Raw genomic sequence first — 27885 nt, forward strand, 5'->3', positions numbered from 1 at the left:
GAAGGATGCAGAGAGCAGCGTTTCCCTAAAAGTGTGCTGAGGGTACTTGCCCAAGAGGTTTTGGGACAAAAGGGGTCTGTGGTCCAATAACTTTGGGAAGCCTGCATACTGTGGCCTTTCCAGGAGATCCCTAAGGCACACTAAAGGATTTGAACTGGAAAAACTGGATGGGAAAAGGGAGGGAATAAAGACTTCTGAAATAATCAGGTGGGGAAGAATCTGATGAATGTTATTGATTAAACGGAAGTAACTGAAACCGAGGATCCCCTCTCTTAGACTCCATTTCTTCCAGGAGCCGGCAGTGACTGACCTGTGGGGTCCATACCCCACAGAAGCATCGCCCTCTTAGGCAATTAGGACAGATTTGCTGATGTTGATGGTTTGGCTCCACAAAGGTATACAGGAAATAGTATTCCTAATTTAAAAAAATTTTTTTAACGTTTATTTATTTTTGAGACAGAGAGAGACAGAGCATGAACGGGGGAGGGGCAGAGAGAGGGAGACACAGAATCCGAAACAGGCTCCAGGCTCTGAGCTGTCAGCACAGAGCCCGACGCGGGGCTTGAACTCATGGACCGTGAGATCATGACCTGAGCCGAAGTCGGCCGCTTAACTGACTGAGCCACCCAGGTGCCCCAGGAAATAGTATTTCTAAGGCCACTATCCAAGAAAGGGCAAGCAGAGAACCTGGTTTTTGTCACAGTGTGCCCTCTGCCATATACCTAGCATCTTAATTAGTGAAGATAAGAAAGGCAAGGAGTTGGACCTCTGGTTCTCTGGGCCTCATAACCCTCTATTCTTTATAGACATTCTTTATAAATGTTATCGAGCTTCTGTCCGTCACTCTCCCCGCACTGAAACCCAAAGATAGCTTCCTCGTCATTGTAAGAATACGGAGGGAGGTGGGAAGATTCGGAGGCTGCTGGGTAATGAGGAAGCGTACCTGATGGTGACAGAGGAGCACTGGGCCAGCCTCCTGCCCGCACTCTTCAGGCCAGTGTAGATCTGCCCCATCTCCATGGCTCCCTCTAGCCCCACCACTTCGAGGAGCTGGTCACTGAGGTCTGCAGAGTAAGAAAAGCAGAAGCAGGGCATACATATCTCTCTGTTCCTCAGGATGGTTGTGGTCAGAATGTCTGCACCTTAGATGAGCAACTCACATCTGTCAATAACCCTTCCTCTCCCACCAAACAGCATTTTCATACTCATTCTGAATAGGGAATTTCCCCAAAAGTCAATAAATGTACCATTTCATGAGCAGAAACCCAGTTCTAGTGAAAAAAGGTTCGGATTCGGAACATTAATATGCATCCGATGAAGAAGCTGGCATTTCAAGAAGCCTCTTCAAATGGAGGGTAATATAAATGATGAACCAGCTATTGCTGAAATGATTTTCAACCCCCCAGTGCAGCTAAAGACACACTGGTTTGGGATTAGGATAGGAAGGAATGTTGATGAAAGTCCTTATCCATAACTGGTTCAAGTTTCTTTTCTCTGAATGTCTGAATAACATCATGGCCCTACTGATGATGACTGAGGATTAATTAACCTCAGATTTGGCCTGTGGTAAGCCAGTGGTGAGCCAACCTTCTTGGACATCCTTGGGGGAAATCAGTGACCTCCTTCAGGACACCAGGTGCCTAAGCTATGCCAAGGAAAAGAATATTTCACCTAAACCAAATTATTCTGAGTCCATGGTAGAAAAAGTGGGACAGAAAATATGTGTCTCAGGCTCAGAGTCACATAGGATTGATGGCCTCCCACAGTGGCAGTTACTTCTGATCCAGCACCTGGAAGAGGTCTTTTTCAGGGTTCCTGAGGTTTGGGCAGTGCCTGCCCGATTTCTTGTGAAAGCAATGGCAGGATCAAGGCTTGACGTTGGGAACAAGCCTCACTTTTACAACACAATTTTTATGTATTTAAAACAGAAGCAAAATAAAAAGGCAGATTCTTTAAAACCTTCCATTCTTTTCCCTACCGGGGCGAAGGTACTTTTCTCATAGATTGTAGCTAATTACCAATATCCTACTAATATCCACAAACTAGAAAGTCAGCACTTTTATTTATTTCATAGATGGCTTTTGTCTAAGGTCCCTGCCGGTATTGTGTAATAGTGTTTGTTAAGATTGCCAAAGAGATGTTTAGGTTTGTCTATACTTTTTTGTTTAGAAGGTATTGTTTAAAAACATTCCCTTGATGGACGTTTTGCTAATGAAGACAGTTAAGCAAACCACTGAGCTGACCACAAATGTGTCAACACTGTTACAGTCTAACCTACTGATTATCACCGATGGACATTAGCTGCCAACAGATACACAGACGGTTCATCTTTCTGTCACAGGCACGTAAGCTTTCCCCTCTACTTCAGTCCATACTCCCATTCTCCTTCTCTGCTATCCCTTTTTTTCTTATCTGTGGAGATACTGTCTCCTTAAAGTCTCCATCTCATGTGGGCTTGGAACAAGAAGCCATGAAAGGGCAGTGTTTGTTTAGGAGAACGCTGCAGGCTCTCTTAAGGAGTTTGGATCCAATAAACAACAAGTATCTAAACCTCTAGCCACGTAATTAGTTCCCTTCTTACCAAAGAGCATTAAATAACCATTGGATAGTCTTAGCTTACTGTGTCATTTTAACACAGTGTCTGCAAAATCAGCATGGGCTATGAATGTGAGAGGAGGAGGAGGAGGAGGAGGAGGAGGAGGGAAGAGAGAAACCAAGGAGTGTGTCTAGGGGTGAGGAGGGTGGGGAATTATCCTGGGGTAGGAGAAAAAAGCAGCAGAACTTTTCAGAGGTTTCTCTAGTGGCAGAAAGACAGATGTCTTGTAAAATGTTGCTCTTTGTACCAGACTTTGGTATCTGACAGTGCTGTTATAGTTCAATGTTTTCCCTCCTTGAAACATTCCCTGGTAACAAAATGTTCTAAGAAGCAGGGGACTTAATAGACTCAAGTGTTTCAGCTTTTACAATGTCTTGGTCTTTTAACAAATTTTCCTGTTGAATGGCTTTAAGTTGTTATCACTTCCCACACATTACCTTGCAGCTATCACTTCCCACACATTACCTTGCTTCCTGGCTCTAGAAGAGAAGTAATGAAGGCTGATCTCATCCACATGGTGGGTGGGTGGGGGGGCGGGCAGAGGCTTACACACACGTGGGACTAAGGAGATAAATGCAGGGTAAGGGGCTAGGATCTCGGTATACACTTTGCCATTCTGATTTTGAATTTGTACTCTGAATCTTCCCTGGCATAAAGAGGCTAGGATGACTCCCGTCTACTACTGAAGAAAGCCTTGATTGCTTTTCTATTTCTCTGCCATTGCCTGGCTGATCTTTCTTTAAACTTCCTACAATGCCTACTAGGACGTTCTGAGATAAAGAAATCTATTTAACGTTGTTTCCCAAACTTATGGGACCATGAGGCTCTTCTTTTGTGTGATATCTATAAACAGTCTCTGGTAGTTTTCTTTGGAATACACTTTGGGATATTTTGGCATCGCTTAATTCCTTTTACTTCCTTTAGCACAGAGATACTTATGCACAAATTAAATTTGGAGTTAAAATGAAACAGAATAGAGTGTAAGTCAACATCTAAGCACATAGAACAATTAATGTTCAGAACTTAGAATCCAGGATCAGGACATCTGGTATACCAGGTGTCTGTTTTACCTGATACCCATGATTCTGAGTGTGGTTTTGGCAATTCATATCATCTTCACATTGTCTTTACACTTTTAACTCATTAGTATTTAAGATGAAATGTCCATGCACCTTAGTAAAACAGGAATTCATTCATTCACTCACTCACTCGCTCACTCACTCACTCATAAGCTACTGAGTAGCAGCTGAATGCCAGACAAACACCAGGAATACAAAATGTTCTACTCCTAAAGGACTCTTGGCCAAGAGGGAGAAAATGTGTTAGGTGTAGAAAATGTTGTAATTGAACTATAGGGACAGGGAGGCCCGAGTAACCTATTCTGACTGGGCTAAGTGTGGGAGGAAGGTGTCACAGACATTTAAGGCACGTCTTGAAGGATGAATGCCAGGCAATTTGCTGGGTTGAGAAGGAGAAGGAGCAAAGATATTCCAGGGACAGAGGAACACATGTAGGGTTGGACAGTCACAGAATGCAGAAAGAAATTAATTTAGCAATAAATCCATTTGGCGATTTCACTGAAAAGTATAAAAAAATATTTCTACCTAAGGAGAATTACTATCTATCTATCTATCTATCTATCTATCTATCTAGATGACAGAACTGTAAATAGAGGATCACTGGTCTGGGCACAAGTTGTTGCAGCCACAGAGCTGGGCTTTTCAGCTTCGCTCTTGGTAACAAAGCCTTGTCATACACTCTCTGAGAAGGAAAAAAAAAGATGGAGAATGGGAAAATGGAAAAAGGAGAATGTGGAAGCGAAGGAGGCACAGCAAGGACAACAACAGCAGCTCCAATCTGGCCCACTAGACTCAGCCTCCAGTATGTGATTTTATAAACGCAGATCTGCTCATGTCATCCCCATACCAAAAATCCTTCAGTGGCACCAATCATAACACCAAGTGCTGGCAAGAGAAGATGAAATGTGCATTCTTTCACACCTATAATGAAAGTGTAAATTGGCAAAAGCTTTTCAGAAAGAAATTTGACAATAAGAGTCTACAATTTTCATACTGTTGATTCATTAAATTCTTTTTTGGTATTGATCACAAGAAATCATTGACAGAATCCAAGTTCATACAAATATGAACATTGTGGCATCATTTATAACAGTGAAATCTCACCCTTTACTATTTCCATCTGTATGAGACTAGTTAAATAAAGTCTATGGTATCCATGACAATAGACTTACGCCACCATTAAGATATTTACAACATCTCAAAAACATTAAATACGCATATAATGTTAAGTGTGAAGGTGACATATAAACGTATTTATGCACAGCATGCTTTCAGTTATGTAAGAATGTGCATAGGAGAAAAGGACAAATGCCCCTAAAATCTTAACAGTGGTGAGTTCTGGATAATTAGATTAAAGGTCATTGTTATTTTCTACTTGATGCTTTTCTACATTTTTCATATCTTCTCTAAGTGTGTATTAATGTTATAATTTAAAAGTCATTAAAAAAAAGTATCAGCTGACTGCTCTTCCTACTTGCAAATGTGATGTAAACTCCGTGGCTTCATGCCCCAGGCCTATCCCCTTCTGGCAAGAGGCTGCCTCTGCAGTTTTATTTCCTGACCCTGTGGGCTAGTACCTGCTCCAGACATACACAACATGTAGTTCTCCAGGTAAATCCTCCTGTTCCCCTCCTTTGTGCCTCTACACATGTCGTACCCCTGCCTGAAATGCCCTCTTCCACTCCTACTTGTTCATCGAAACTCAGCTCAAGTGTCATCAACTTCAAGAAGCCTCCCTTCACTCCCATGCCTGAAGTTTGGTTTAGATCCTTCTCCTCAAACTTTCCCAGTTAGACGTGGTCAAAGAAAGAACAAGGAGGTGGATGTATTGGCAGTGGGTAAGAGATGGCTGTAATACTGACTGTAGCATTGGGTCTAGTTTGAACAGGACTAGAGACAAAGGACTGGAGGAAAAGGGAGAAGTGGGGTGAGAGGCACGAGGAGTTCTAGGAGCAGGTGTTCTGAGACAGCGGGAGACGGAGGGATGGAAAGAAGTGCTCTGAGCCATGCTAGTAGATGACAAGTCCCTCCTGTGGCCCCAGCTGGGCGGCCGAAGAAGATGGGCATTAGGGTCAAGGCGAAGTGAGGCTTGGTCAATGGTTCCCATACTTTGTCGCATGTTAACATTGCCTGGAGAGTTTTTATCAACAATGATGGCCTGATTGCATCTATTCCAGTTCAATCAGAATGTGTGGGCCTGGGAGGCAGGCATCAATGTTTGTTTTTAAAGATTCCCAGGTGATTCCAAAAGGCAGCACAGTTTGGGAACCACCGGGCTAGGTTGTTGGGTGGTTCTCAAAGTGTGGTCTTGTAGCAGCAGCAGCATCCGCGTCAACCAGGAACTTGTCAGAAACACAAATCCTCAGGCCCCACCCCAATCCTACTGAATCAGAAACTCCGGGGATTAGGCCCAGTGGTCTGTGTTCTAACAAGCCCTCTGGAAGATTCTGAGGCACGCTCAAGACTGAGAACCTGAGCCTTAGGCAATAAAAGTGCCCAAAATATATGCAAGAATTAGAGTGAAAAAGGATATCAACAAGTTACTTCCTGACTACTTTGATCTAGAGCTTTTTTCACTTGAAAATTCAGAGTTAGGAACAATAATAGTGACCTCAAGTGTGGTTATGAGATTAAATGGCAGAGTTGAACGTTAAAGTGCTTGGCCCTTTAGAGTGAGCACTAAAATCTATTAGTTTCACTTTCCTTTTCTGCCAGATTCAGCCTAACGACTCCCAATCGTCTGTTTATCTACCCTCTTAGAGCTGTGTACAAGTGTCCCCAAACCCTCACATTCAGGCTAAAACATTTAAAACACCTTCAGTGGTCCTCTAGTTTCACACCTCCACACAGAGACCTCAAATCCAGGTGAACTTTAGATTAAGTGGGCGACCCACTCGGTCTGTTTTTCCCTCCAATCTCTTCCCTCACTCTGCTCCTTTCCCTACTTCTTTGATCTCAACAGCCCCATTTTGCTTTTCTTTCCTTAGTCCTGCCCACTTGTGGGAGGAGGGGCTGGAGCTCAACACTGACAGGTAAAGCTGGCAGAGCATTCAGAACTAAGGGGCACATCTGATCTGTCCACTCCCTTCTTCAGATGCATCAATGGCTCTGGAAGCCCAAGGAACGGTGTCTTGGCTCCTTAGTCAGGTGTGCAAGGTCATTTACTGGTTGGCCCTGTGTCATACACAGGTGTCTCTCTGCTTGGAGAACTCCTATTTGCCCTCTGGGGATGCGCCAGGCACCATGCTTCTTCCTTCTCCTATGCTCAGACAGTGGATCTCACCCAATGACAACTGTTTCTGAACATATTACTCTCCCAACTCCACTGAGAGTTGAAAGCCAGGATGTTTTCCTGTTTTGTTTATCTTTGTAACCCTAGCAACTAGCCCAGCCCTTGGCATATAGAAGGTTCCCAATTAAATGTTTGTTGAATAGACTGAATAAGATACATGCTTTAGTGCCAAAGACCTTGACAGTTTGACCTGAAAGAAGAAAAAGATAGTGATTAATAATAATAGTAACTACCTGTCTAGACTGAACTGGGTAACAGGCTTTCCATGAATTAATTTATTTCATCTGCATATATCAGGTAATGCTGACCCAGTCTGGTTTTTGCCTCTCTCTCTCTTTCTCTCTCTCTCTCTCTCTCTTTTAAATATTTTGAGAGAGGAGAGAGAGAAAGAACGAGTTGGGGAGGGACAGAGGGAGAGAGAGAATCCCGAGCAGGTTCCATGCATGCCCGGCGCAAAGCCTGACTCGGGGCTCAATCTGACTGTGAGATCATGACCTGAGCTGAAATCAAGAGTAGGATGCTTAATTGACGGAGTCACCCAGGAGGCCTTCCCCTCTCTTTCTTAATGCATAATTTTTATGATCATTCTCATCTTGGCTGCTGGCTCACATTAATGAAAGTTCAGTCGTTTAAAATTCAAGGGAAGCTCAGGATATATATACGTGTGTGGCATGATTCAGACTTCTAGCTTGCTGTGCCCTAGGGAAGCATGGGAGATCCTCAGCCTAGTGGGATGCCTTGCTACCCTCAACCCCACTCCTACCTTGTTTCCCCTTCAGTTAGTACTCCAGGGTTCGGGTCTGAGAGCTGCAATGGGGAGCCCAGGGAGCCAAGCAACCCCCAGTGGATGTGCTGAAATCCTACATGATGGTACCCAGAGAGTTTCTGAACCATCCTGTCATATGGGCAAGGAAGCCTGCCCCACTTCCTGGGGTACCTGTATAATCTAATAAAGACTGTGGGTGCCGTCCCTTTACCTGGGTTATAGTAGCACAGGTGAACTAGGATGTTAAGTATCATTTCTTTGGGCTGGATTCCTATCCACTTGGTGGGGTAACACTGGTTAGCTAATGCCCATCTGAAGCTCTTCCTGGCAGGGCTCTGTGTCTGACTAATTAGAAATGCAAAAAGGAGTTTGTCACTACTTAATAAATGGCTTCTGATAGACAACTAAGGAGTCCCAGGGTTCAAGGGAAATGGTGAGAAACACTACAGGGTCTTGAGTTTGGGGCTAACAGCTTCAGCTTAATCTCTGTGTCCACATAGGGCAGGTTATTTGTCTTTTCTGAGTCTGTTTGCTAAGCCTGCCATAACACAAGCCCATCGGGCTGGGTGGCTTAAAACAACACACATTTATTTTCTCACAGTTGTGTTGGCTGGACAGCTACGATCAAGGTGCTGGCAGGGTGGGTTTCCCCTGGGGCCTCTCTTCTAAGCATGCGCATCCCCGGTATGTCTGTCTGTGTGTCTAGACCTCCTCTTCTTTCAAGGACACCAGTCAGATTAGGTTAGGGCTGCCCTAACTGCCTCAGTCCATCTTAGTCACCTCTTTAAAGGTCCTGTCTCTGAATGCAGTCACCTTCTGAGGTAGAGGATTAGGGTTTCAACATAGGAATCCGGGGGGAGGCAGAATTCCCCCCAGGTCCCTGCCCATAACAGACACAATAATAAAACCTACTTCATGAGTTATTTTGCGGACAAAAGAGGTACAGGATGTGAAGGAGCTCTGCAAACAGCAGGAAGAAATGTCCCTCCTCACTCTGTTAGGGAGAAGTTGACATGCAGTGGAGGGGGGGGGGTGTGGGACTTTCTTACTCTCTTCAGAAGGAGAGGACACAAGTGGGGCTCTGCCTTGTGGTGGGGCCAGGTTCAGTCCCCACAGTCCAGACAGGTGAGTGGTAGCTGGTAGGCCTCTCTCAAACTTGGCCTGCCAAGGCGTGTCACGTGTCACCTTGGGCTCCTCTCCTGCCTCCAAATTTCCATGGAAATGGGCCACGTGCCCTTGGTGGTTCAGGCACCCAGAGCCTTAAAAGCTAAGCACTGAGCAGATTGCCTCAGCTTCCCACTGGGTCTGGTCTGTGCAGATGAAGGACTGCTCCTGGCGAAAGAGCTTCAAAGCCAACTTAGAAGCCTGGCAACCTGAAAATAGCCCGGGGGCGGGGAGATGGAGAGCCCCACAAGACTGTTTCTTGATTTTGGGGAAGGGAGGGGCTCTGGGGTTTCCTTGGGTACCAAAGGGTGGGTAAGGAAAGAGGCTGTAAGTGACTTATAGGATCTTCACCTGGACACATTCCCACCTGGCCTCTCAAAGCACCAGGCCTTTAGGGATCCCAACCATACCTGACCTGAAGAATAATCTAGGACCATGCTTTTCCTCACGATCCTAGCTCGGACATGGGGCAGAGGCAGAAGGACCTTTGCCAGAAAAATAAGCAGGCAAGAGGGCTCATTCCCTGGCATTCTGTAAACCCAACATGAAGAATGTGCTCCTGAGACTAGCTGTGGGGCAGACACCTACATCGAATACTGCTGCTGGGCACCCACAAGTGTCATTACCTCAGGAGAAGTCACTTAGCTTTTCTGAGTCTGTCTTTTATCTGGAAAATGTAGATACCGTAACCCACTGGCAGGGTTGTGGTGAGGTGTAGAAGTGATGCAATCAGAGGCCCTGCACAGAGAGCACACAGAAAGCCCTTAAGAAACAGCGGCTGTTACGGGGATTTTATGTTTCCTTAGAAAGGGGCGACCTCAGAATATCCTGTCTTTGCTACATGGTGAGTGGCCTTCTGTGGATGGTAATTGACATGACCCAGAGAAGGTATTGCAGGAGGCAAAAGAAAGAGGGAGAGGAAGATATGGAAGGTGGGTAAGAGGTGCGTAAGAGAGGAGAAGGTAGGGGGAGAATGAAGTGCTGAGGAGGAGAAAAGCAGATGTACCGTGAAGGGCGGAGGTACTGTGACCTTGAACTTTTAGGATGACTGTCCTTCCTGGCAAATGAAGCATCTCTATTACCACTCTTTGACTCTAAAGAAGGAGATTCAGCATTTTATTTGCAAATGAGTTCCTTTAGTTCCTTTTCTTCACCTGCATATGTGTGTGTGTGTGTGTGTGTGTGTGTGTGTGAGAGAGAGAGTGAGAGAGAGAGAGAGAGAGAGAGAGAGAGAAAGGAGAGAGGGAGAGAGAGAGAGAGAGATGGAGGGAGGGGGAGAAAGAAAGAGAGAGAGAGAAAGAGAAAGAGAAAGATACAACCTCATAGTGATCCACTATTCCTGGCCTGAGCAAGAAAGAGTAGGGTTGGATCTGGAGATACTTTAGGCATAGTGTTGATACCCCTGCTAGTGAAGCACCTCCTTTGAGGGGAGTGTCCTTTGTGTCCTGCTGTTGTCATACTGCCTTGCAGGTTTCTTCTACTCCCAGGGGTCTGTTTAAAGCCCAATAAAAGTGTCCAGAGAGTGTTGAGTGGTCTTTGCCTCTGGAAAATCCAGATGGAAGCAGATCGGAAGGAGAAGCAGCCTAGAGCCTCTGCTTTCTAAAGAGGAGAGGCTGTAGGCTCGGAGGGAAAGGGAATGTGTTGATCTAGCAGGCAGGCACTGGGATTTCTGTCTCTGCTCTGGCTGTCTAGTTGTGTGGCCCTGGGCAAGTCACTTTCCTCCTCAGGGCCTCTATTTTCCCTGATTTGGCATAGGGGCATTCTACCCTTCAAGTCTGTTGGAGCTGTTCCAACAAAAGTAGAGTCTGGATTTCCTGACTGTCTGGGTCAAGAACAGATTGGCAGCAATCTTTACCACTCCTTACACTGTGCAGAAGTCAGAACATTCTGTGCAACCCTACACTGAGGCGAGAGAAAGAGTAAGCGCGGGCTCACAATGGCCATTGTTGTTGGTTCCTGAAAGCCTGCTGTGTGGTGGGGTGGGGAGGGAAGAGTGGGGCCTCCATTCTGTGTGGCTTTCTCTTTCTGGGTTAGGCAGGGCTCTGAAGAAAGCTCTGTATTTTCTGGAAGGGGGGCATCTAATCCTCTCTATGCATAAGGGTCAGGTGCTTCAAAAGGGGAGAGGCAGTGTGCTGGAGAATTCCTCAGGAAGAAATGATCTCCTAGAAATGGCTCTAAGCAAGCCTCTGACATCATCATGCCTCTAAGAAAAACCAAGAGTGAGAAGGTCTTTTAAGGTCTGGGAGGCAGTGGAGGTACAGGGAATCTTGACCTGGTGGTCCCAATGAAGTCATGAAGAAAATGACCATTACTGAGCACAGACTCTAGGCCAGGCAGGCCTAGAGCTTTACAAAGGTTATGCTTTTAACCCTCACGGCAACTCTGTTAGATAGCAACTATTATCTTGACATAAAAAACTCCTGAGGCTCAGTGGGGTTGAGAAGCTTGCCTAACGTCACAAAGCTGGCGTGTGGTACAGCTGGAATTCAAACCAAGGCTTGTTTGACTCCAAAAATAAGCTCTGAATAAAGAACTCAAGGCAGAGACAAAATACCTTAGAGTGACAGGGTGTCTGAGGGCAGGGAAGTGAGCATGGAGGGGGTGAGCCTCTTCTTGGCTCCTCTCAGGGAAGACTTCTTGGCTGCACAATCTTATTAAATGGAATGATGACTTTCTCGGCTTGAATGTCAAATGCTATTGTTGGTATGTTGTTGGTAATTGTTGGTGTATTGTCTGGCTTTACTTTGCTCATGGAGCTTGAGAAGCTCCAGGTACAGTGGATGTAATGAAATCAATCAATTAGTGGTGAGATTTTCCAGTTCAACTCAAACCTGATTCTCACGCATGACACATACAAGGTACGTTGCAGACATCTACACCCACCAGGCTAATCACAGCTCAGAGAGATAAGCACACCACCCACCTGCCCCAGAAAAGCAAAAGCAGAGAGTTGTGATCAGAGAGACTTTTTCTGGTTGTTGGGTCAGGATTGGCCAGAAACGGGGGGTGGGGGGGTGGGAGTGGGTGGGGGAGGGTATTGCGGTGTATATGGAGAGAATGCCATGTTTGGAATACTAGGACTTGGCTCTAGTCCCAGATCCATCAATCAGTGTGGCCTTGGACAGGTCAATTGACCTCCCTGAGCCTCATTTTTCTAATTATAAAGTGTTTCTCAAGAGTGTTGTAAGGGATTAAGATGAGATGAGGAGTATAAAGTATTTCTCACATCTAGTGTTAAATTCAAATAGATGCTTAACAAGTATGGGGCAAATCGGCCTGAAAACGGATCGAGTGTGCGGGAGGTGGAAAAGACACAGGTTCCAGTGTCAGGCATCCATTCTGTGAATGTGTTGGGGGGGGGGGGGGCGGTGGTCTGCTGTGGAGGCTGACGGGAGAGGGCGGGGTGTGTGGGCAGAAGCTGGGATCCTGTTGGCTGGTTTGTGGGGAGGGAGGAACCACGCACGTGGCAGCGCCCCTTCTGTCTGACCCCTACTCCTGTTGGCTTTTGTTCCTTCTTCCTTTGGGCCACAGCCTCCCGGTTCCGGACCTGAGAGCTGTAAGCCTGCATCATGCATTAGCCTCTGAACAGGTCTCCTGCCACCAGTCCCCTTTCTTGTCCCCTAACCCAAACTGCATACTACTCTCCCATCCTATTGTTCCGGGCTTACACCCCGTCACCTCTTCCTCTCTTCCTATTATTCGAGGATCATGAACCAATTCTGTGGCACATTACTCCAGGGTCTCTATCTCTCTGGCCTTCCCTTGTGCTACCTCTACACGCTAGTGCTCCAGCCCGCCTTCCCCTCTTCTCCCTCACCATCTTTTCAAATCCTTGCCAGCTTCAAGTATCAGCACACACACATCGCACCTTGCTCATTCATTCATTCATTCATGCATCTACTTATTCTTACATCAGATATTTCCCGATCACCTCCTAGATGCATGGCACAGTACTGGCAGCTGGGGATCAAGTTCCTAAGGAAAGCCTTTTTTTTTCTTGCCTCCCACACTCGTATGATACTGTTTCTGCCACTCCATGGCGCTTGCCTATCATACCAGTGTTAACACTACTGTTCTGCATAGATCTCCTGTAGGTAGACTGTGAACTACTGGAGGTCAGGACACATCCCACTCTTGGTTGCATCTTCCACAGCACCTGGAACACTGACAGTACTTGAAGGCAGGTTTGAATCCAGGCTCTATCATGTACACCTTTCTTGGGCCGCTTATCCCCATTAACCTCAGTGTCCTCAGCCGTAAAGTGGATTAAATACAGATGATGTCTGACTTGCAATTTTTTTGACTTTATAGAGACGCAAAAGCCATACATTCAGTAGAAACCATACCTCAAATTTTGAATCCCAGGCCAGTGATATGAGGTACCATACTGTCTCATGATGCCGGGCAGGGGCAGCAAACCACAGCTCCCAGCCAGCCACACGATCACAGGGTACACAACTGATACATGACAACCCTTCCATACCCAAAGAGCCATTCTGGTTTTCAGGTTCAGTACAGGATTCGTTACATTACAAGAGATAGTTCACACTTCATTATAAAATAGGCTTTGTGTGAGATGGTTTTGGCCAGCTGTAGGGTAATGTAAGTGTTCTAAGCACGTTTAAGGTAGGCTATGCTGCGATGTGGGTTAGGTAGGTTAGGTGTCGTAAATGCATTTTGAACTTACAGTATTTTCAGTTTACAATGGGATTACTTGGATGAAACCCTGTCATAAGTCCAGGAGGATCTGTAATTAAATATGCAACCCCATAAGTAAGTGCTCAGTAAATAACACCTCAGTATGTATTTATCGATAAATTGAGGACATGAAACACTTCGTACCCAAATTAGGAACGGAATAAGGGCACCAATGTTCAGGCTGTGTGGAATGTGTGGCCAGCATGGAGTTCTGCTATAGGCTGGGTCTTAGGAGGCACCTGATATTAAATGGCTAAAAAGCTGCTACAGAGAAACAGGGTCTGGTGTGTGGGCCAATATGGGGCAAACAGACGAGGAAAAAATCTAAAGTAGTCTAGCCCTTCTAGTCTAGAAGTTTCCTCTGCATGTGAAAAATGAAAGGTTCAATGGCTCTGTGGTTCTGTTTTGAGCAGCAAACTTCCTAAGGCAGGAATTAAGTAGAAGTTTGACTGCAGCTTGACCCTGTGTGAACAAGTTTCCCCCATCCTAGAGATGATGAGGCAGCCTCCAGAGGCACATTCTATCTTGCCAACCCCTCCCAGGTCTTGGTTGGGGATGGGGTGGGGAAGAGGAGGAGACACAGCTGGAGTCAGAGCCCTCTTGATTCAGAAGTCAGCTGAAGAAGAATAAAGGGTTGGTTTTGTTTAATTTCCAGTGAATTTAGTTGGGTCAGGGACAGCCAGAAATGAGGGGGCTGGGGCAGGTACTCTGGTGTGTGCAGAAAGAATGCCACCTTGAAAGACTAGGACTTGGGCTCTAGTTCCAGATCCACCAATTTGTGTGACCCATTGGGCGGGTCTATTAATCTCGCTGGGTCTCATTTTCCTAATCCATAAGGTTTCTTCTTGGCATTCTTAGTGGGGAGCCACCAGGCTCACCAGTGCAGTGCTTCTCAAACTTCGATACGCACATGATCACCAAAGGTTCTTGTGGAAACCCAGATTCGGCTCCAGCAGGTCTGGCCTAGGACCCGAGAGTCTACATTTCTGACACTGTCGGGTGATGCCCTTGCTGCCGGTTGTGGACCATATAAGGTTCTAGTGCAGAAATTGGGCAAATCCAGCCCGATGCTAGTTTGTGTAAATAAAGTTGTATTGCAGCACGGCCACGTCCATTCATTTGTGTATTGTCCATGGCCGCTTTCACACTAAGTGGACAGAGTCAGATAGTTGCATCAGAGACCTTACGGCCCACAAAGCCTAACTATTTGAATAGTTACTATGTGACCCTTTACAGGAAAAGTTTGCCAATCCCTGCTCTAGTGTACTGGGAACTGGCCCGTGTGAGCTAAAGGACCTGCCCTTCAGTATGGGTTTGGCCAAGGGCAAGCCACTTTACCTTGCTGGTCCTCACTTTCCTTATCTAGAGGGCACAATGATCTCTAGATTTCTAAGAGACCTGGGATTCTGGGATTTCAATGCTACATAGAAAACATTCTAGTTTCTATAGAAACGGGCTTCTGAGAACTAGGCTGTGTGGCTTTCATTTGGAAGCTGCAAAAAAGCATACCTGGTCCACCCCGCAGATCCCCCAGACAGCCCTGCCAGGTGCCCTGAGAGCCACACCTCATGTAGGGGCAGCGGGGAACAGACAGGGGCCTGGAGAAGGGAAGAGCGAGGATTGGGAGGTGGACCCCCCCCCCCCCCCCCAGCCTCCAGTACAGGCTGATGCTGGCACAGGGGCCCTGGAACATCGTGCCCTAGCACCCACCACACACACAAATTCCACTTTGCTGAGAGATCAACTCAAACACTAACTCACCACTCCAGGTGCCCCTGACCCTGGGTGCTTCCGGTCAACTAATATTAACTAAGACCTTTTGAGGTCTCAGAGACTGTGTCAGGCACAAGAATGTAGAAGGAATTGCGACATCTGGAGCTGAAGAGCTCACGGCCGGGTGGCAGACACCATGTAAGGAGAGAATTGTAGGAGAGTTCCACAGTCAGCCGTGAAGAGAAATGCGTGACTCTGGGTCTCCAGCTTGGGCCACGGGTGATGCCATTAACAAGGCAAGGAACATGGACAGGGGGCAGCAGGCTTTCAGAGAGATGGAAGGGTGTATAAAGAGGGAGAAGATAACGCCTCATTTGGGGCATATTGATTCCGATGTGGGCACCTGAAGGACTGAAGGACAATGCTGTAGTTTCCTGTGAAAGGCAAAGCAGAGTTTCTCTGTAGGCCTGCAACGGGTTAAGAGGAATGACATGTATGTTGCCATGGTTACTTCCCAGCACCGAGGGGAGTCCCACTACACACCCAAGTACCCCCGGCTCTTTAGGGATAACTCGCCTTGCTCTACCTCAGCCCCCAGGAGAGACCTTAGCCAGAAAGACCTCTGTGAAATGCACACTTGCTGGAAACATTTCTACTTTCTCTTAACCCCAGTGAGCGGTAAGTGGCTGACTACTGCTCATTATGACTATCTTTCTGGTCAGAGCTCCACCAAATTGGAAAATTGGGAACCTCCAACTCTGGACAGCTCCTGAACCCCACAGGCCACTTTCTGTCATGGTTTCATACAAGTGAAAAGGACGTGCTGAGAAACAAAGAACTCACAAGCTCACAATTATTTTCTTGGGTCATCTGAGCTCCGGCTCCTCACCTGGGAATGTGAGTCTGAGATGGCTGGCTGGCGGCCCATGCCATCGCTTTGAGATTTAGGGGATGGTCCACACATCAATGAAAATCTACATGGGCACAGCGTGGAGGCAGAGAGAACGATGTGTGCCTGTAAAGTAGTAGGTCAACCAAAGTGACCCTTCCCAGGCAAGACCTCTGCATCTGGGCAGATCTATGATGAGGCATTTGCCAGGAGGGGGCCTGTGTGTTGCCTGCTCAGTTGGTTTGAATGAGGCATATCCGTGAGCTACACTGGCTGGCTGGTCTCCCTGGGGTTCGGGGTAGACATGTGACTCTCCTTCTTGGCATTTATCTCGGATCCTAATCACGTGCCTGTGGATTATTTTATTGAGGCCTGGCTCCCATACTCCCTAAGGGCTATAGGGACTGTGTCTGTTTTTGCTCATCATTGTTCCCTGGTGCCTGGCACTTGATAGGTACTTCACAAGTGTGTGCTGAATAAATGACAGAAAGCCTGTCTCCACTGCTGGAAAACTGACGTGAAAGTCTGGGGAGATTTGCCCTCTCTGTTTGGAACCTTGTCTAGGATACCCTGTGTGCAGTTCAAGTGGGATGCACTAAGAAATCACTGAGAAAAATGTTGTTTTAATATCAGATAGACAGAGGAGCGTAGGTGTGGGTGATACAGCCTGAAGGCTATTGCTGGTTTAAGGCTAAAGGTTGGATTGGGGCAGACGTGAAGCTCAGTGAAGAATTGGGAGAAAATGTGTAGGAAGTCCCCTCATTCGTATATAGGGTGGGGCTAGAGGGAAACAATGGCGGAGCTCCCCAGGGCTTTGCACGGACTGATCCAGCTTTGTGTCATGCCCTTGGTGCTTCACCTGGATTCAAGACTTGGCACCCTTGTCTTTATCTTGATTCACTGGAGAGCCAACTCAGGGGTGACTTCCACACTGGAAGTAATAGCCATATGAACTCAAGCACAGTGCCAACAAATAACCCTAGAGTTACAGGTTGTCAGAGCCACAGGTAATTGAAAGATAATCTAGACCTCATTTCTGAAGCAGAGGTTAATAGAGTGAAGCTCTAAATCTGGCCCCTTTCTTATCACATACTAAATATTTATCACCCTCCATTTATCACTTAACAATAATTCTGATTACTATTGATCAAATGCTCACCATGTTCCAGGCACTCTCCTAAATGCTCTACGTGGATGATCTCATTTAACTCTCAAAACAATGCTGAGGGAGAGAGACTGTAATTGTTTCCACTTTGTATGGATTGAAATGGAGGCTTGGAGAGGTTAAATGACTTAACCAATGTCACATGGCTGATGGTGGGAAGGCCTGGGTCTTTCAACTTCTTTCTAGTTCAATGCTTAGTCCCTTATCCTACCTACACTGACTCCAAGTCCTCAAAATATATCTGAATTACTTATTTGCAGATTGCTTGCGCATCTTACTTATCAATTGAGTTTCTAATGGTATCATGAGATGAAACTCTCAGCTTCACAAATACTCACATATACTCTTTAAAATACATTCCTTTTTTTTTCCCCTCCAAGATTGTCTACTAAGTGCCTGTTCCTGTCCAGCTCCAGAATCTACTGCCCGCTGTGCTGGCAGACCAAAGGCAAGATTCCTTCCCCTTCTTCCCTACTCCCTCCCTCCAAAAAGCATTTCTGTAGAACAATGTGAGCCAGGTAGGTAGGATGTTAGGCTTTGAAGGGAACATAAAGATGAAGACCACATGCTCACCATTTTCCAGGCACTGGCAAGAGAAAGAAATGACAAGGCAACCCATAATCAGTGTACTGTCAAGACAGGAAGCTTAAGTGCTCTAGGAATTCAGAGGCTGGATTCACTTCCAGAGGTGCCACCAGAGAAGAGGCAGCCTTTGACACAGGCCTTAAAGGAGGAGCAGAATTTCCACAAGTATATGTGGAACTTTTCCTTGGACTGGCATATAAACATTTCCTGTTTTCTCAGTGCCTGGCTTGTACAATACACACAGTAGGACCTCAGATAAATTTTCTGGTTGGACACTAGCCATTTGGGGCTAGCTAGGAATCATGGTCTTGGTTCTGATGCTATCACTGAACATAAATTGTGTAAGTCCTACCCCTTCTCTGGGTCTCTTGTTTCTCCCCAGCTATGAAATAGGGATGTGGCGGGGAGTGGGTATAACCTTACTCATGGGTTCTGGTTAGGATCACAATAAGCTAATATATGCAAGACTATTTGCAAGCCAAAATGAAAGATTTGACAAATGGAGGAGACTCTCTGTCACTATTCTTATTGGTGTTATAAAAACTAGGGTCACCTGGGTGGCTCAGTCGGTTAAGCGTCCGACTTCAGCTCAGGTCACGATCTCGCAGTCCCCGTGTCGGGCTCTGGGCTGATGGCTCAGAGCCTGGAGTCTGCTTCCGATTCTGTGTCTCCCTCTCTCTCTGCCCCTCCCCCGTTCATGCTGTGTCTCTGTCTCAAAAATAAAACGTTAAAAAAAATTAAAAAAAAAAAACTAAAAAGAACCAATGTCCACGTACTGCTTATTATCCAACAACTTTTTTTTTTTTTTTTTTTTGGACTAACTACACTGGGTCAAGCAGTGGGGATACAAAGAGGAAATAACAGCCAGCCTCCATGCTTGGAACATGAAAGGTCTAGGAGATGCCGGTACAGTTGATGGTGTAAGTTTAATGTGCTAGGACAAAGGCTGGGCTGGACTTTGGCAGGAGCTCTGCTCTTTTTTAGTGATAGTAAAGGTAGATGGCAATGCTAAAGATAAGAACTTCAAAATCAGAAATTCAACTGGTATGCTCCAGAATAAACTAGGATTAAGGGTGAGGGAATTTCTTTTTAAGAGCTTCTACTATGTTCCAGACACTTTCACATCTATTATCCTCATGACAAGTTAGGTATTTTTATGCCCATTTTACAGATGAGGAAGCTGAGACTCAAGGAAGTTGGGTTTATAAAACCAGAAAGTGTAAAGCCTAAATGTAAACCCAAGTCATTCAATTGCAAGCTTGGTGATTTTCCCAGGACTCATTGTGTTCTAAACTGTGCAATGTTTTCATAGAACTCATCCCATGCTCATCTTGAATGACCTTATTTCTTGGATTACTTTTCTGAGGAGAAAGACTGATCTGTGATGACAGAGGCTTGACAGTAACCTCTTCTACTGTCATTTCCTCTTACACCTCCTAAGATAAGTTGCTTCCCTCTGATTGCGCTTTCCTGACTTTTTTTTCACCTCCAATCCCAATGAAATTGCCAAGGAGTAAAGAATCCCAGCAAATGAAGAGCCTATAGAGAGAGATACTTGCCTTCTCAGTGGCTGGCCTATAAAATGTGAAACAAAACACACTGAAAGATGAAAGGAACCTGCCATACAATTTTGCTCAAAGAGTCCACCTAGACCACAACCTGTCCATTCCTTAATTTTGCAAAGCCGCGAAGAACCCATGATCTATAGGAGTCTATGTGCTTGTCACACTTGCCTATTTTACAGATAACAAACTGAAACCCACAAGAGTGAAATACCTGCCCAACGTCACACACTAGTGAGAGGCAGAGTATGGATTGGAACCCAGGTCTCTCGACTCTCAGGCCGATGCTTTTCTACCAAAATAGGTTGTCTCTTTAGCTTCCCGCCCCCTCCCCCCATTTAACATCTCAACGTAAATGAGATCATGGCCCTTTCAAAAGGAAGCTCAATGCTGCTGTCTCTGTAAAGCCCAGAAGCCAGGCCCCCCTTTGGACTCTGCTCTGATCAGCTTATGTCTTCATCTAAAGAACAGGAAGTAGCTTCAGTTTTAGCTCTGATAGCACATTCTGGGGGTGGGAAAAGGGGATTTGGGGAAGAGAGTTCCTGTAGATGATGGTCAAGAGCAATCAGCAGACACATTACCCTTGCTTGAAGGGGAAGATACACGATCATATATGTAAGGAGAAGATAAGGGTTTATCTTTGAGTCCTAAGCAGAACACATCCTCAGCAAGAGCTTCCCCATGCCGTGGATGGGGGTAAGGGGAGGATTCTCCCACGATTCTGTTCTAATGGAACGGGTTGTCAGGGTGGGAGTTAGGGTACGAGCACCAGGGTGGGAAAGTCTGCATAAACTTTCTATAACCTCCAGCGCTTCCCCCACCCTCTGCCAGCACCCACAACTTCCCCTGCCAAGGGAGGAAGGAGGAACACATTATTCAGTTTAATAATTTATACAAATTGAAAAGTTTACTGGGTAAAATAAAGGGGACTTAGGAGAGCAACGGAGAAATTAAAATTCCTGAGTCCTCTCTCAAAGGGTGGAGGTGTGGAGATGATACCCCTTGACGACCTTGACTTGGAATATAACAATCTGATTGTGTAACAGATGGGTCCCAAATAAGCAAGTAACTCCTCCCTTTGTTGGTCAGCCAAGTTTTGTCTCCTATGGTAAGATCACATCCAATCTGAGCATTTGCAGCCTGGGACATCAAAGAACACAGACCCAGATCCACGGATACTTTGTCTATGTTAGTGGTTCTCAAATCTGGCAGCCCATCAGAGTTGTCTGGGGTGCTCGTCACAAATTTAGATTCCCAGGAACCAACACAGAGACTATTGGGTAGATCTGGGCTAGGGCCCAGGCATCTTCATTTTCAACAAGCAGGCCTGGTCTAAGAACCAATGATCTGGTTCAACCCCATTCATTTAGCTACCAAAATTTTACATGAGATGCTGGTTTTACAGCAAAGAAAGCTGAGATGCCAAAAATAGGTTAGTGCCAGTACTTGGACTGGAACCCAGTCTCCTGGCTCTTGATGTGGTATCTCTGTCAACACCTTCACACATGGCTTTCCTCCCTCAGCTCACCAGTCCATTGAGAACCCCTGAGGATCAGGGTGGCCATTCATCCAATCCACAGAAGATTCAGAGCTGCCCAGGTACTCTGATTGAGTTCCTACCTGGTTCATTGGTGGAAATGGCTGGTAAGAGGTAGGGATATATATCCTGGTGGGTTAATAGGGGAAGGTCCAGCTGATGGCTTCTAAGGCATACTATCCCGTTGCTCTGGTCAGAAAGAACAGTCAGTCCATAGAGGCAACCTGCTGTGTCAGAGGAGCCAGGGGGGCTGGGCTGACGGGGGAGAGTAGTGGCAGATGAAGTCGCTGAGGTAACATGAGGCCAGACCATCTAGGGCCCTTTAGGCCACATATAGATCTTTGGCTTTTGCTCTGAGCCACTGCAGGATTTTGAGCCAGAGAATGGCATAATCTGACATATTTTCCCAGGGGTACTCTGATGCAATAGTGAGAACAGACTCTGCAGGGACGGGGTAGAAGCAAGGAATCCAGTTAGGGGGATTTGTAGTGATCCAGGGGACAGCGGATGGTGGCTCAGATCAAGGTGGCAGAAATGCAGTGGTGAGAAGCGACGGGACCCTGGATGTTTTTTAAAAGTAGAGCTAACAGGTTTTCTGATAGACTAGATATGAGATGTGAGATAAAAGGGTGCCAAGTGTTTCCGCTCGAGCAATGGGCAGGCTGGAGTTAACATCAACAGAAATGGAGAAGTCTCTGGGTGGAGAAGTTTTGTGGGAGGGACATCAGGAGTTCAGTTTTAGATATGCTGAGTCACTGACACTCACGTGGTATTTAAATAAAGTCTCACGCCTGGATGAGGTCATCAAGAGACTGAGTACAGACAGAAAAGAGGGTTGAGTCCCTTGCCTGTGGACCGCCAGCACCAAGGGGTTAGAGAGATGGGGAATCAGAGAAAGAGACTGAAAAGGGGTAACCAGTGGGGTAGCTGGAAAACAGGAAGGTGTGGAATCCTGGAAGCCAAGTGAACAGTATTATCAGGAACAAGGAGAGATTGGGTCAAATGCTGCTGATGAGTGAAGTAAGATCAAGTTTGAGAAGTGACCATTGGGTTTAGTTATGCGAGGACACGGGTAACCTAGAGAGCGGCATTTGACTCCTGACCTCACAGATCCCCAGTTTGATCACTGACTGTCATTTAGGGATCCCTTATTGTTATCTTCTCTTCTCAATTAGGTGGTAGATTTTGCAACAACAGGGATAAGTCAGCATGGCCCCAAATGGGTCCTTGTTGGGCTGTAGGACCTTCTAGAGCCTGCTGTTGGCCCTGATACAGTTTGCTAATAGGCCCACCTGAATATTCCTTTCACTGGGACACTGACCTAGAGCAATTTTCCTCATGCCTTGCTTACCTTGGATGCAGAATTTCAGTTCCTTGGGGTCAGTGACGACTTTCCTGCTTTCCCGTATCACAGCCCGGTTCTTCTTGGTTTCTCCCCAGAGATTGGTGCCTCCGTACATGCTGGGAATGTTGAGAATGGCAATGCCTTCAAGGAAGATGTTGCTCAGGTCTACCCCAACCCCGTCACACTGAGGGACAGAGAGAAAAGGTCATTTGTTAGTGTTCTCAGTGTATCCCAACCCAAGGCTGTGTGTGTGTGTGTGTGTGTGTGTGTGTGTGTGTGTGTGTATGCACACGCGCATGTATGGTGGGGGCTCTTGTGAAGGGCGTGACAGGCCCTCAGCTACCTGCCTGCCTCTGTCAGATGCTGAATCCTGGGCAAAGCTGACGAGCCCTAATGCTTTGGCCACTGTAGTGGACTGGGGGAGATGCAATCCTGGTTGGCTCTGAGGACTAGAAGGGCCCAGAGGTCCTCCATAGATCTAGGGGGGGTTCAGGGATGATTCACAAGACAACTGCAAACCTGTTCTCATTATCATCTCATTATCATCAATTCTGTCTCTGCATAACCACTGTGAAGATATGGTGGGACGCTGAGCCCAGAACCTTAATGCATAGTAGATTTTCAACAAAGGACAGAGAAGTTCACCTCACCCCCTCCCTTTTTATCCCCCCTGTGAGAAGCACAAGACTTTGAGACTTGGAAGGCTTTCAGATACAGGATGGGGAATACAGTCAATGGTATTGTAATAGCACTGTATGGTGACAGATGGTAGCTATGTTTGTGGTGAACACAGCGTAAGGTACAGAGTTGTTGAATCACTATGTTGTACACCTGAAACTAATGTAACACTGTGTGTCAACCATACTTCAATAACAAAGGAAAAAAGGTCTGGAAGCCTTTCAGAATTCGCCTGTCTCCCGTATCTGCATTTTAAGTGCAATTTTGGCATACGTGCTTGCTGACGCAGCAGAGTTTCTCTATCCAATCTCCACCACCCGCATCCCCCGCCAGGTACAAGAGGCCAGAAGGCTTGAATCTGCCTGTCTCACATATCTATAATCAGTCTACTTTTGGCATACTGTTTACCAATGCAGCAAGAAATATATTAGCTCTGATCTTTGTTCCTCAGGATTGGAGGTAGTTTACTTCATTTACAGAAGGAAAAAAAAACTAGACCCAGAGAGGTGAGCTAAGTTATTCAAGGTTGTACAGCTGATGATATAAAAAAGCAGGGCTTCAAAGTTAGGGAATTTGACTGTAAAGCCCAAGGTCTTTTATCTTACTTATTGTGAGGCAGGAAAAATGCAAAGTATGCAATAAAAATCCACTGTCTTTGAGGTTACCTACAAATCTAAACTTTCAGAGATTTCTCAACAGAGGAGGAACAGGAAGGCTTGGCTTGTTGCCATTTACATTTGCTTACCTCCTGATTTCTTCAAAACTCTAATTTATGGCACCCTATCATCTCCATGGCTTGTCCCCCAACTATGAAATGGAATGCAGTGAGCTTCTTTGGTAATCAGAAACTCACTTCTTCGCTGGGAAATTCTGATTATTTGAAAGGTTGCTTTGTTATGTTGAACCAGATTCTCTTCCTGCTTCTACCTATTGGTCCTATTCTCCCTGCTAAAGCCAGACAGATTGACCCTCCTTTCTCCTCCATGGGGACAGCCCACCAAATACAAGATGACAATCATCACCATCACTTTTCATATGTACTAAGCACTGCCATATGCCAGGTTAAGCTTTCGTACACATCTCACGTATTACCTTAATAATCTTGGCTATCCCCTGTTTATATGTGTGGAAATGGAGACAAACAAGTGGTTAAGTAACTTGCCCAAAGTCACACAACGTACAAATGTAAGCACATAGATTTGATGGCAGGCAGTCAGAGGCTAAGTCCTAAGGGCTCCACCATTAAGTTGTGCATCCTCTGGGCTGAACACTGTCAACTCTCTCAGCCCCTCCTGTGGGCCTTGGTTTTCAGACTCTCCCCATCCTGGTTGCCCCATTCTGCACAGACTGTTGTTTACCACCCTCCTATTCTGTATGTCCTCCAACACTGAAAAATAACACCAACCACAAGATCTGATGGCACAGGAGGCCATGGCAGGATCACTTCCTGGGGCTGGGTTCCTCTAACACTATCATTTCCCAGAAATGAGATAATGTGGGAAGCCCAGGTAAGGGTGCAACACGTGTCCCTCTTTATCATTATCCTTACGGTTAAATATGACCACAGTTGCACTAGCTCTTTTGTTAGCAGCTAGATGACAGCTGAATCACTTCAGCTCGAATGGTGGTTGTCTCAGACACTCGGACCCTCATCCCATTATCTACTTCTCAGCCAGCTCTTCCCTATTGTGAACGTGTATAGGTATTTTTTGGTAAGTTTATTTATTTATTTTGGGAAATAGTGGGGGGGGGAGGCGGCGGGAGGGGAGAGGGAGAGGGAGAGGGAGAGGGAGAGGGAGAGAGGGGGAGAGAGAGAGAGAGAGAGAGAGAGAGAGAGAGAGAGAGAGAATCCAAGCAGTCTCCATGCTGTCAGTGCAGAGCTCGATGCAGGGCTCAGTCTCATGAACTGTGAGATCATGACCTGAGCTGAAATCAAGAGTCAGATGCTTAACCAACTGAGGCACCCTGTGCCCCATGTAGGTATTTTTAAAAATAACTTAGACATAGGGCTTTATATTGATGTCAATCAATTTCATCTGGTTCTTAGCCTAAGCCCCCTCTGTCCATCTGGTTTATTTTGAATCCTTATTCTATGACCGCTTGCCATAGCCTTCATATCATTTGGGGGTTAAGTCATTAAAACATGTATGCAAAGGGCAAAAGCAGGGACCAAGCCCTCTCTCTGGTCAGTTTAAGACAGCAGACACTGCTTAAACAGCCCACGAGGTGTGGCTGCCCTACCGGGGCTACATCCTCTGGACTGTCAGTCTATTTTTCATTACAATGTAGAATCATGGATATTAAAAATGAGAGTGCCTTAAAAGAACATGTCCCATCTTTCATAAATGAGGGCCAGAGAAGTTTAGGAACTTGCCTGTGGTCACTCAACTTACTAATGGTGGAGCCAGATTAGTATCTAGGTCTCCAGACCTCAATCCTGTATTTTCTCCACAAAAGCATAAGACTGTGCTGAGATCCAATGGCATTTCCTAAATGACCACCCTACAACCTCTACCAGAAAAGGAGTAAGAGGACGCATATTAAATCACTAATACCTGTGTGCAAAGGGCAAAGAGTTGGTTAATAATTTATTCCAGAAACTTGCCAGGGACTGGCATGTCTCCTTTTCTACTTTTCTGAAAACTGGGACATCTGTCCATCTGCCTCTCATTGGATCAATCCCACTCTGTTTTCTAGATTTGTCAAAGTGGCCCCTGAATGATGTGTATGTAGGTTTGTCCAGCAACTTGGATTCTAGTGTATGTATTTTCCAAGGCCAGTTAGTTCTCTACCGCTCTGTGTTGGGCTGTGGTATCCACCTTTAGCATCTGGCCTTCCATTTTTTGTTAGGGCTACTCTCTCTTGAAAAAGATAAAAACTCTTTTGGAAGCAAAGTCCTAATGAGCTATCCTTTCCATGTTCTTTTTTGCTTCAAACATCATCTAACATTCTGCTTGGCCTCCAACTTCAAGTTGAGTTGCTTTTGTGCATTCACACCTGGCTGCATGCCCACACTTTGCTTTTGCACGTATGCGTACAGTCCCCTGAAAGCATCGGCTCAACCCAGTGCTCCCTGTGACTGTCGTGGTTATTTTTAAAACTCTTTTCCTTTTTCTTCCCAATAGAATTAATGAATTGTTCAAAATTTATTTTGGAATATCTTCTATTCCTTCCATCCTTTACACACACACACACACACACACATATACATATATATATATATATATATATATATATATATATATATATATATACACTCTGCACCCAACTGTGTCTTCCTGTATCCACAACACCTCTGAGACAAAACGGCCACTTTCCTTCTTGGCTATAGTTACTTCCACATCATCTCAATCTAGTTTTTGTTGGTTAAAATGTCCCTTCCCTTCCAGAGGTGATAATAATAGTATTAGCAGCTTATGTTTGGCAAGAGCTTCCTTGTGCACTGTGCTGGTCCCTCCCCTGCAGTCTCTCTCGAGACCCTCAGGGGCACCACTGCTACCCCCAAATGCCAGGGCCTTAAAGGAGCTAAGGTGCTTGCTCAAATCTACACAACTTGCCCCTCTATAAGCTGGCAGAGCTAGGATGCAAACCCAGGCAGTCAGATGCTATATCCCACTCTGGAGACGAAAGAGTCAATGAGGCAAATCGGGACTTTTGCTGATGCTAGACTTATAGCAAAATTAAACTCCAGCTGTTGTCTGAATAATTGAAATCTTCCCACCACTAAGTCTTGCAGAGTACTTAGAGCAGTGCCCAGCACATCGATGTTGGATACCAGTATTAGTTCTTGCCTCTGTGCCAGCTTTGTTAAAAAAAAAAAAAAAAAAAAAAAAGTATACCGCTAGCACAGCACAGCCCTTGGCACATCGTATTCCAGAGTCATCTTTTTTTCCCTACTGCAGTTCTAAGTGTACCCTGTCCCCTCCATCGCCAGTCATAACCAGCTAGAAAGGTTAGCTATTAACTTGGTAAGTTGCTAACCTCTCTCCAGGAGAGCAAACAGTCCTCCCTCTGCTTTCTGATAGATTGCCCCCTTCCCCCATTATGTCTTGGGTCATGGGCAGACCCGGGGCAAATAGAAGAGATGGGAGGAGCCTAGGGGCTGTTGGACAGTAGGTGCCCCCCACCTTTGGAATGTACCTATTTGAAAAGTGAGAGGCAATGCAGTGTCTTGGAAAGAGCTCGCCTGGCCTTGAAGACAAAGAGATAATGGATTTAAATCTTGGCTCTGACTCTGGCGGCTGTGTGATCTCGCGATGGTTCCTTAACCTCTTGGAGCTTTAGTCTGTCATCTGTAAAATGGGGGTGGGGTGGTGGAGTAACTCTCACTTTAAGGGTTTGGTTGGTCTCTGGAAGGCAGTAGCATTCCAGAACTGCCTACGTTGTTATTACAGTTAATAACAATATTAACTGTGCCACGAGGCATATTTCAGCCTGAAATCATTGTCCCCCTACCTGAGGCCTTGCTAGAAGAATTTTAATGGCCTCATGGCCCAACCCAAGCTTGTGAGGGCCTTGTCAGCCCATACCTGCATGTCCGTTCTCCGGGGTTCTTGGCCTAGACATCACACATTGATTTCTTTCAGAATCCCAAGCCCATGTGGGTCTTGGGAAATTGGAAAGCTGCGGTGCCGGATTTGGGAAAGTGGAGCCGAGGGTGGTACACTGTCGGCTTAAATAGAACATCGGCCTGGGGCTGCTCCCGGGCGGGTTCCTGAGCTAAATCCTCCAACCAGTTCCATGACGTCATTGGGCCCCCTCCCCCTGCTCCGGCCCAGGGGCTCCAGGGGAGAGCGCAAGGAGGGCGGCGGTCCCT

The 27885-nt window shown here is 46.1% G+C and overlaps 1 protein-coding gene across 3 annotated transcripts in view; it reads right to left on the bottom strand.

Annotated features, from left to right (window-relative positions):
- DGKG (diacylglycerol kinase gamma) overlaps nucleotides 1–27885 on the bottom strand; it is a 158761-nt gene that overhangs the window by 13138 nt on the left and 117738 nt on the right. For all 3 annotated transcript variants that reach the window (XM_047100146.1, XM_047100145.1, XM_047100144.1), the window contains 2 exons: nucleotides 22398–22575; nucleotides 944–1064 (listed from right to left, as the gene is read on the bottom strand). In XM_047100146.1, coding sequence (XP_046956102.1) covers nucleotides 944–1064; nucleotides 22398–22575 — 299 coding nt within the window. The remainder of the gene's footprint in view (nucleotides 1–943; nucleotides 1065–22397; nucleotides 22576–27885) is intronic.

Source organism: Lynx rufus, unplaced genomic scaffold, assembly GCF_022079265.1.
Source record: "Lynx rufus isolate CCGP_SWC_20201006 ecotype Redwood Valley unplaced genomic scaffold, mLynRuf1.p SCAF_5, whole genome shotgun sequence".
NCBI lineage: Eukaryota > Metazoa > Chordata > Mammalia > Carnivora > Felidae > Lynx > Lynx rufus.